The sequence below is a fragment of the Cebus imitator genome, unplaced genomic scaffold, assembly GCF_001604975.1.
Source record: "Cebus imitator isolate Cc_AM_T3 unplaced genomic scaffold, Cebus_imitator-1.0 Scaffold273, whole genome shotgun sequence".
NCBI classification, from domain to species: Eukaryota; Metazoa; Chordata; class Mammalia; order Primates; family Cebidae; genus Cebus; species Cebus imitator.
The window spans coordinates 2,377,565-2,389,025 of record NW_016107588.1 but is presented as its reverse complement, the minus strand read 5'-3'; the positions used below and the strand labels follow the sequence as shown (position 1 = coordinate 2,389,025).

At 37.2% G+C, this 11,461-nt stretch overlaps 1 protein-coding gene across 2 annotated transcripts in view; it reads left to right on the top strand.

Moving 5' to 3' along the window:
* GABRA3 (gamma-aminobutyric acid type A receptor subunit alpha3) overlaps positions 1-11,461 on the top strand; it is a 250,766-nt gene that overhangs the window by 181,673 nt on the left and 57,632 nt on the right. For both annotated transcript variants that reach the window (XM_017500892.2, XM_037728628.1), the window contains exon 6: positions 8,838-8,920. In XM_017500892.2, the coding sequence (XP_017356381.1) occupies positions 8,838-8,920 (83 nt within the window). The remainder of the gene's footprint in view (positions 1-8,837; positions 8,921-11,461) is intronic.

Here is an 11,461-nt window from a genome sequence, read left to right as displayed (position 1 = left end):
GCGGAACTCATAACCACCTTTTTTTCCCAGGTGCTCTGTCCTGGGAAGGTGGTGTTTTATTTATAACTTCCTGATGTGCTGCTGCCTTTTTTCAGAGATGCACTGCCCAGCAAGGAGGTAGCCTAGTTACAGTCTGCCAGCAGAGGCATTGCTGAGCTGCCATGGGCTCTGCCCAGCTGCTGTGTGAACTTCCTTGCAGTTTTGTTTATAGAGGTATAGTTAGAACTGCCTCGGTAATGGCGGTCTGCCTCAGTAATGGCGGTCTGCCTCAGTAATGGCAGACTGCCTCAGTAATGGCAGACTGCCTTGGTAGTGATGGACTACCTTGGTAAAGGCAGATGCCCTTCCCCCCACAGAGCTGTACTGTCCCCAGTCCAGCTGTGCTTGCTGTGAAGCTCTCAATGCAGAGAGTTTCAGATTGTTGGTCTTTGTTGGGGTGGGACCCACTGAGCCAGATCACCTGGCTCCCTGTTTCAGCCCCCCCCTTTTTTTTCAGTTAAATGGGCAACTCTGTCTCTCAGGTGTTCCAAGCACCAGTTGAATCTTTATGAAGTCCAATTTATCATGTATTTTATTGTATGGATCATGATTTTTTTGTCATACCTAAGAAATCTTTGTGTCACTCAAGGTAACAAAGATTTTCTTCTATGTTCTCCTTTAGAAATTTTAGCTTTTAAATTTTGGTTTATGATCCATTGTTAGTTGATTTTTGTTTATTGGGTGAGGTAATAGTCTAAGTTCATATCTTGCACTTGGATATTAAATTCTCCAAGAACTATTTATTGAAAAGCTATTTTTTTCTACACTGAATTGCTTGGCACCTTGGTCAAAAATCAATTGACTATAAATATCAAAGTTTATTTCTGGATTTTCTATTTTTTCCATTAGTCTATATACAATCTTTAGGTAAAAACTGCACCATATTGATAACTGCAGCTTTAAAATTGGAAAGTGTAAGTACTCGTGATTTTTTTGAAAGATGCTTTGGGTATTCTAGATCCTTTGTATTCTCATATAAATTTTAGAATCAACTTCTCATTTTCACAAAAAGAAAAACTTCTGGGATTTTCAAAGGAAGTGTGTTGAATATATAGAACAATATGAAGATAATTGCCACCTTAATGATATTAGGTCTTCTAAATCTGTGAACACAGAATGTCTGAACATGTCACCTTCAACTAAAGACAGTTTTGATTTTTGCTTTCCAATCTTTCTCTTATATTCTTTTGCTTGCCTAATTATTTAGACAGCTTTATTTAAATATGATTCACATGTCATACAATTCATCCTTTTGAAGTGTACAATTAAATGATTTTTAATATACTCACAGTTGTGCAACCATTACCAAGATCTAATTTCAGAACATTTTAGTCACCTCAAAAAAGAAACTCCATACCATTAGCAGTCATCCCCCATTTCTTTTTTTATCTGACTGGCTAGATTCTTATAAAGAAGAAAAGATATCCTTGCTTGATCTTAGGGTAAGTATCTTAGTCTTTCACTATTAGATGAGATCGGGCGCGTTCAGGGTGGTATGGCAGTAGACAGTCTTTCACTATTAACTATGATGCTAGATGAGGGTATTAGTAAGTGCCCTTTATCAGTTGAGGAAGTTGCCTTCATGTCCTAGATTTTTGAGAGTTTTTAATCATAAAACGGTTTTAGATTTCATCTTCCTGGTTTCATTTTTGACTTCCTTCACCTTTTTAACTATAAAATTGCCATGATTTTAAAACATTAGTTAGACCAAGTTACCCTTCTGCTTAAAATCCACAGTGCCTCTACATCTCACTCATAGTGAAAGCAAAAATACCCAGGAACCCTTACACTATATAGTTCATGCCCCATAGTTTCCTCTTCAAACTCATCTTCTATTACTCTTCCCCTTGATCTCTACAATGTAGCCACAGTAGCCTAGTTACTATTTCTTGAACACACTGGGCATGCTTCTACCTCAGGGCTTTTGCACTGCTACCCCTTCTAATTTGAATGCTCTTTCACCAGGTTTCTACAAGGCTTATTCTCTCATCTGCTTCAGATCATTGCTCAAATGTCAACTGTTTAGTGAGGCACTTGCTAAACACCCTATTAAAAATTGCAACCCCTTCCCAATACTGTTTTTCTTTTTATTCCTGGGATATATCACACTTCAATAAACTATATAATTTGCTTACTTATCTTGTTTACTTTTTGTCTTCCTGTACTGAGATGTAAACTCTAAGTGGACAACAATCTTTGTATTTTCATTTATGTAAAATATTATCCCCTTTTCTGTGGTTTTATTTCTCATGGTTTCAGTTACCTATTATCATCCATGGTCTGAAAATATTAAATAAAAAATTCTAGTATTAAACAATTCATAAGGTTTAAGTTGCATGCCATTCTGAGTAGTGTGATGAAATCCTGGCTATCCTGCTCTGTCCCACCTGAGATGTGAATCCTCCCTTTGTTCAGTAGATGCTACCTGCTCATTAGTCACTTAGTAGCAAATCAACTGTTTCATTGTCATACTGCTTGTGTTCAAGGAACCCTTATTTTACTTATTAATGGCCTCAAAGTGCAAGAGTATTTGCCTAACTTATAAATTAAACTTTATCATATGTGTGTATGTATAAGAAAAATTATAGTACATAGAGAGTTCAATACTGTCTGTGGTTTCAGGCATCCACTGGGGATCTTTTGTTGACTACACCAGTGAATCAGGAAACTTTTAGTTAACTCCTAGGCTATGTTGACTGATTTGGGGAAATTCTGTTCCTTCTGTTTTCTCAGACATAAATATATAAGGGGATAAAACTAGATGCTTTCTATAAGGCTCTCTCATACCTCTGAAATTCTAGGAAATAAACTATATACACATTGAAGGGAATAAATTGAGATATTATGCTATTAATTAATCATATTAAGACACGATTTTGCCCAGAAGTCTAGCAATACTTAAGCCTTATCTTGTCCAAGCTACACCTCCTCTCTGCAGAGTCCAAGAGAAACATGTGCCTTTAGGAAAGAAAATTCATTCAGTAAATCATTCATTGAGTTGATATTCATTGAGTGCATATAATGTGCTAGATACTCTGCTAGGATCTTAGCACACATCAAAGAAAGATTAAAAATCCATAACCTTATAGAAAGAAAAGAGGAAAACCAGATGACAAACAGAAAATGTAAGTTTGATGGTGCATTATATTTAGGAGCTATGAAAAAAAGAAAGCACAATGAGGTTTACTACCTATAGTATAGGTAGTAAACTGAGTGGAGATAATAATAAGGCCCATTTAGAAGATGCTAATTAAGCAAAAAATGTGAAAGAAATGCATAAATTACTTATCCAGGTATTTGAAAGAATAACATCCTAGGCAGAGAGCATAGTGACTGTATAGGTCACCACATAAGAGAGACGGGTGTGTTGACAGAGCTGAAGCAGAGTGAGCAGGGGAAGGCAGACAACAGGATTATATTAAACCCTGTAAGCCTTGATAAGGACCTTGGTTTTTACTCTGTAATAGATCAGCAAATGCTGGAAGGCTGTTATATACAATATACTGTAAGAGGGAAGGGGAAGAGCAGAGACACAACCTAGGAGGCTAATGCAACAATTTAACTTTAACTAATTAAGACGGGATAAAAACCAATGTATTTGCCACAAAGGGGGGATGGCAAGAGAGTCAGCATTGGCAGAGCACGGTAAAATGAGGGTAATAACTGAAGTATGTATGTGGGGGAGAAGGGTGCTGGTGCAGAGCTGAAAAGGTCATCAGATTCTCATTTATATCCTCCTCTCCCAAAGAAGGGACTCCCTGGATTGCCTCTTACTTTGTATCTGGTCTTTGCATAAAAAGCAAAGCAAGCCAACCCCTGGATTGTGACTATAATTCTATGATCTGAATGCCACATTTCCAGGGGACTCTGACCTTTTTTGGTAAGCCCATTGAAAACTGCTAGCAAAAATAAAACCAGACTTAGTAGAGCTTCACAAATGAATCCATGAAGAAAGAGAAAGGTTGGAAAAGGAGAGAGGACATGAAATTTTTACAGGATTTGTTTATTTTGCTGATCTGAAGTCAGGGGCAACCATGTCACTTAAAGTCTCTGATTCTGCCCCAGCTTTGTCTTTGAAATTATTTTCTACATATAGTAAAGATAATAATGATGACAGTGATAATCCTCTGGAGTATATAAAGCCTTCGATTTTCTTTTTTTTTTTTCTAATTTGTGCCTCCCAGCACCCTATAAATCCCTGATATTGTTAAATGAATAAATGTTGAATGGATAGATGGGTTATATAAGGGAAGAGGATGTTGTCTCTACTATTCCTTTTTATAGGTGAGAGAACTAAAGTTGAGAAAAGTCCAATCCTTAAACACAAAGTTTGACTTATTTTTTCTTACAAATATTGTTAGTGTCTGTTTCCATCTCCACTGCTGATCTCTTGGTTCACATTCCTGTCTTCTCTTAACTCCACTTCAGTAATAACCACCTCACTGATCTGTCAACTCTGTAGGATTCACCCTCCCGTCCATAATTCCATAAATTAAATGGCAATTTGCTACCCATGCCCACTGAGTTATTTTGCAAGTTAAATGGTAGTAACAAGACAGTCCAAGTTCCTGGAATGATCTTCTTAAAAGAGCAATATGACTTTGTCAGTTGTTAGTCCAAGACCTAGAAAGTTGATCTTGTTTAGTGTGATGCCTATAGCTCTGCAGATCTGGCTCCAGCCTCATCTCCTACCACTTCCCAGGTATCCTCAATTCCAGCCCTTATGCCCTTATTTCTAGCCCTTCTGGATCACTAACTGTTACCCGAATAGGCCAGACTTGTTTCTACCTTTGTGCTTTAGCATATATAATATTCTTTAGAATGCCTTCCTTTGCCTCACCCTACTTATCCTCTTAGCTTCATCTTAGGTAATCTTGGTTCTATAAGACCTTCTAGGATGGCCTCAGGCATAATAATTCCTTCATTTTCTGTGTACCCACAGCACCTATCATAGAACTTGATAGATTGTGTTGGGACTATTTGTGTACATACATGCTATTTGTCTTAGACAGTAAGCTCATCAAAGATTGGGTCCACATATCTTGCCCAAAATACTTAAGTACTCTGTAAATATTTGTTAGATGAATGTATAAACACAACATCTTTGCAGTGATATTAGGCAGAAGAATGGGCCTGGAACAGAGTAAGTATAAATATTTTAATTTGGTGAAATAATAAGTGTGTTTTAGCATCTATGACTGAAGATAGTTACACTTTCTCCTCAACTTTAGGTTTAAAACTTTGTATGTAGATCAGGACTCTTTTGGGGTCAGTCCCTGTCTTGTAGCAGAAGCTCATTATTCTGGATGTCAAAACTTTCTGTCAATAACCTTACCAGCCTCCAAGGGTAGGGAAGAAAATTATTTTACAGAGATTAGAAATGAACTACTTGAAAGCAAAACTTTGAATTGCCAGCCATTGGATGAATAATGAAACTGAGATTAACAAATACAGCTCTGGAAGGAATTAGCAGGAAAATCAAGGTCAGTTTAATTTCAGTCAGCCAGCTTCTAGGTAGTCTGTCCAGGACCTCTAATCATGGCTGATTGCTAAAACCAATGGATATGTTACCATCACACAAATGATCAGAGCTGTAATAATCTATATTGCTTAAAGCAAACTAAATAAATGAAATGTGCCCAGGCATGTATGAGCAAGAACACCAGCCTGGAAGGCAAAAAGAAAGTATGTGCTCCTTCAGCAAATACTTAACACATTTCTTATTTTCAGTATCCCCCATCTAAATAGTAAGAGGTTGCGACTAGATGGCACGTGTTCTTGCAGCTCTAACTCATCCCTTGGATATTTACAAAATTTCCAATGTGTCTTGGACAAAAACTGAATTCTGAAGCTAGCCTGCAATTCCCCACCAATCTGACTTTTATCCTTAAGGCATAAAAGGGGTTTCATGATTCAAAGAACTGGACACAAGAGAAATGTATTTCAGTGAAAAATATGCTCCTTGTGTTGGATACTGAAAAGATTCCATGAGAGTTTAATAAAGAAAATTGTGTTCCTTCTCTACACTTATATTATTATTTCCAAGATACTGCCTCTTATGAGTAATGCCAAGGGGAAATTACTTTATGTCTAGCCAGAAGTTCTGGGAACATGGAGAATAAGACCATAACAAATAGACTATGAAAGCAGATGCAAAGGTAGTGATTTCTGATTAGGGGCAAAACGGATTTATAATAACTTTTCTATCTTCCTTCCCATCCACTTCTTGCTCATCCCACCTAAGCACAAAGGAGAGAGAAAAAGCAGATATTTATGTGAGCAAGGCACTTCATAAACCAAATTATGTTGTGCTCTTTTTATTGGTTCTTGAACATGTCAATGCTGTCTGACTTTCTTGCCCTCCTTATCTACCTTCTCATAGCTAGGATTTTCAATATCCCCTCAAGCTTTTTCTGCAACAGAAAGCACTCTGACTGTATTCAGGCTAATGTACTCAACTCCTGCCCCATGTCAATAGTTAACTGTATATGTGAGGGTTATATTTCTCTTCCTGTAACAGTGGTCATTATGAGGGGAACGATTGTGGCTTGTGCCTCTGGTTCTTCCTTATTTTCTTAGTATCTTCTCATGACTACCTGATACACAGAACATACTTACTCAAAGGTAACCAGATACATATGACTTAAAGATTACTGAGGACCTGAGGAGACATTTACCCTCAGATGAACGGAAAATTGTTGAGGTAGAAAGAATACCAGATTTGCACTCTAGCTCTCCAGGTTGTGTGACTTGAGAAAGTCACTTTAACTCCATGAATTATTATTTAGGAAACAGAGATGATAATAATGCCTGCAATATGTCCCACACAGGGTCTCTATGGGGAGCAAATGAGATAAATAAAATCCTTAGTTCCAGAAATCAAGGGTCCCTACATCACAAATGTTAGAGGCAGACCTGAGTGGAATTATTGATGGGAATGTTCTTTAGAAGTTGTTAACATGCTATGAGCATCTCATAGGTTATTAGCAATGATCATCATCATGATAACAATTATACATTGAACCTCCTATGCCTTCTTAGACACATGGATGTCTGTAATTTGATAAGAAATATCTCCTGATATCTTACCCTCATTAACCAAAGAGAAACTGTGTTAAGCAGCAATAGCCTGGAGATATCTTGTTCTTAAGATCTTGCTTCCTAACACTGTTACAGTAGCGCTGTGATGTGAAGAGAGAGACATGGAGACCCTACACATGGGATTACTTGCAGGCACTTCTTTATTTGTTGCCTCAACAAAACACTTCCCCATAGGCTTCCTTGGTAATTGTATAGATGTGAGGCATATTCTTTTCAGTCTCACATATTGATATTTTATTAGGCAAGATTTCTGGTCCTAAGGAGTACTTGGGTCCTGAAAAGTTCTGAGCAGGAGTACCTATCTAAGGGAAGAAGCCACTGTGGAAATGAGTGACATTATAATTGATAATCAGTTTCTCAACTTATTAGAACTCCAAAAAGATGGCAGGTGTTGAGTCCAATATATCCAGGAAGTATAAAGGCTAGTTAGAAGTAGCTCATCAGGGCTAGCTTCCAACCAACCCTTAATTTTTGCAGTGTGAGCTCCGTATCTACATAGGAGGCTACTATCTAGCTCAAGGAAAATTAAGCCTTGAAAAAAAAAATACAAGAAATCAAAGGGGAAACCTTGAAATAGACTATTCAGAGAGACTAATGTAGGGGAATGAGTATGTAAATATATCATCTCCCACTCAGATTTCCATTGAGCAATGCATCCAGCATCTTTTCTTTTTCTTTTTCTTTTTTTTTTTTTTTCTTGAGACGGAGTTTCGCTCTTGTTACCCAGGCTGGAGTGCAATGGCGCGATCTCGGCTCACCGCGATCTCGGCTCACCGCAACCTTCGTCTCCCGGGTTCAGGCAATTCTCCTGCCCCAGCCTCCTGAATAGCTGGGATTACAGGCACGCGCCACCATGCCCAGTTTATTTTTTTTTTTTGTATTTTTGGTAGAGACGGGGTTTCACCATGTTGACCAGGATGGTCTCGATCTCTTGACCTCGTGATCCACCCGCCTCGGCCTCCCAAAGTGCTGGGATTACAGGCGTGAGCCACCGCGCCCAGCCTCATCCAGCATCTTTTCTAGATGTTGTCTCTGTTAACAGAATATAAGCTCTTTAGACTTGACCTCTGAGGTTTCCAATGCCCCACATCACCTTTTTATTTTTCTGGAGTGGTCAGTTTCCGTGTGTGTGTGTGTGTGTGACAGTGTGTGTGTGTGTGTGTTCTTCAAGAGCCATCTCTTTCAACAAAGCTACAGCAGTTCCTGTGAGCAGCAGAATTATCTTTTGTGTTTGTCTGTTAATGATCAGGGTAAAGATATTCTTTCCACATATCTCTTCTCTTCAGTGCAATCTTTAAATTGGTTAACTCACAGAATAGCCTGCTGAGAAGAAATATTTCAGAAATAATTAAACTGCAATCAGGAGTGAATGAGTCAGAACTTGGTGTTTCCAGGCTTCTTAGGGGGTGTCTAAGAAAGTACAGTTAGGACAGAAAATTTATATTTGTTTTTCAAAGGTGATACAACGGGATTCAGATAAGAACCAAAAATATGAATACTTAATGCCTCTTTGGGAGGCTATCTAGCTCATTTTATCCATCCTTTGTGTTCATAAAGACTTGAATCTCAGTTAATCTAAACAAACAAAACTTTTGTTATCCTTAGGAACAGTTCATTGCTGCTGAGTGGGAATACAGCCCTGTATTTAATAACATTCATTTTAGCTAACTTTCATTTTCTGTTTGCCCTTCTTTTAGGTTAACAATTCATGCCGAGTGTCCCATGCATTTGGAAGATTTTCCCATGGATGTGCATGCCTGCCCACTGAAGTTTGGAAGCTGTATGTATTTCTCTCTCCCTCTCTCTCTCTCTCTCTCTTTCTTTTGCCAGATCTTCCAAAAGAAGCTTAACATATTGTATTCTGTTCACTAGGAGTTTTTAAAGCTGAGGCCTTTAATCCGGGCTGGCATGGGGCTGGGTCAGAGAGTGGGGTTGAGTACTGCTAACTCATCAGGAGGAGGAGACTTAGCCTTTAACAGAGTTTTCTTTCTAAGAAGCAAACTTCATTTTTCCATTTCAGACTAATTTCTGTGTCATTAGATTGAAACATTAATGTCTGTTTCCTAAATTGCCCAAAGGACAGAGCAAGACAGAACTGATATATAATACAGTCACAGCTATCTAAGGACAAGCTATGTCAAACAGAATGTGTTTATATTTTTTGAAATGTGTATTCTACCTGCATTTTCATATACTTCTGTCCAGTTGTCCAATTCTCAACAGTATATGATATGCAGGAAGAGATTCTGAAGATTTGCTCACTTTTGAAAGTATTATCTTTTCCAGTAGCTGTAAATTTTACAGAGAAAGTAGTAAATATGTAGTCCATTTGCAAATAAATTAGAAAAATCAAAATTGAATAAAATTTGAGTGAGTTTTTCAACCTAAGAATTTCAGTGAGTTTCATATGCAGTGTCATCAGAGTAATAGATCAAGATATGTGCTGATGACATCAAAATTAAATTAAACTGTTTTGAAATAGAAAGTGCATTTGAAAAGACCCAAATAATTAAATGCAACATGCTTTTTCAATCATTAGTTTTTCAAATCTTTACAAACTGTCTTCTGTGTGCCAGGTTCTGTTCTAGGAGCTTGGAATGCATCCATAAATAAACCAAAAACCTTGCCCTTGTGGAGCTTATATTATAGAGATAAGAGTGATAATGAAAGATAAAATAATGGATTAACGGGTAAAGCATAGGGCATGTGGTAATATGAGAAGCAACATGGGAAAACATAAAAGTACTGCAGAGTTAGGGGAAAAGTACTGCAGAATCCTCCATCCATGCCTAGCTGGAGGATTTGTGTTACCACTGAAATTGAAAATAGGGTGATTAGCATCACCCTAATTTTTAAAGAGTAACATTCAACCAGAAATATTAAGAAAGTAGAGAGTTTATCGATGTGTATATATATATCTATATATTGATTATATAGATATATATGTGTGTGTGTATATATATATATATATATATATATATATATATATATATATAGTGCCCTAAGTAGAAGGAACAATCAGGAAAAATACCTTATGTCAGAAAGGTGGGTGACTTGTTCAGCCACTGTGGCTGGCTAGAGTGAGAAAGGGATGAGCAGGAGAAGAGGATGAGACCAAAGCGGGGGCCAGATAATCTAAAGTCATATAGGCCACTAAAGTGTTTTGAATTATATTCTAAGGAAAAACGAAGAACAATTAGAATACTTTAAATAAAATAGCAGCATTATTTGACCTATGTTTTAAAATAATTACTAGGAATTTTTTAAGTGATACAAGTAGAAGAAGGATCAAATCGTGGAGCCCAGGTAGGCAGTTACTGTAATATTTCTGGGTAGGACAGAGTTGTTGATTGGTGAACAGTGTTCTCCTCATTAACAACTAGAAAACCTAGAACTGTAGAAGCAATAAAGCTCAGTAAAGATTGTAGAATCTAAAATTCTGGAGAACTGAAAGAACCTCTCATAGATGAAATAGTGACCTACAGCTTTTCATCTCTGGGAGCATTTGCCAATTCTGGCCTTGGATTGCAGCTTGAATTCAAGTTTGGCCCTGGGCATAGGGTTCATACTGGTGAATGAGAAGAAACAGCAGTGATTTGATGATCACACAGGGCTAAGGTGACATAAACGAAATATCTAAAACGTCTCAAATTCATGGCTGATCTCCCTCTCAATACAATTGTTGAATTTTGAATTTGCACAGAGCATGAGGACAAAAGCTAATATGAAAAACGCTGAAAAGCAGATCTTCCTTTTCTGCAGCCTTTCAATGCTAAAAAAGAAGAAGGCATGTCAGACTACCAGTTTAAAATCCTAGGGACCTAAATCCTAGTAACAACGGAATAGCAGAGACAGACTAGATTTAGCCAAAACTATAACCCAGCACAAGTCTCTATGAGACTAACGTGATAATTCTCCCATACTAACTGTATAGCAAAGTAAATAATGAATCCTTTTTGGTGCAAAAGAGACTTCTGTTTGAAAATACTACAGTTTTATACACAATGCATGGAATTCAATGGAAAATCCTTAATCATATGAATAGGCAGGACCATGAGACCTAAAACCAAGGTTTAAAACCAAAGCCCAAAACCAAAATATATAAAGAGACATACAGGTGATTTAGATGTCAGAGTTTGTAGACAAAAACTTTAGAAAGCTACGGCTAATATAGTAAACAAAAAAGAGGAAATTGTTACTAAAACAGATCAAATATATATAATTTTAACAGAAAATTAGAATCTATAAAGAAGAATGAATTAGAATTACAGAAAAGTACAATATCTAGAATTCAGAATTCAATGGATAGATCTGACAAGCA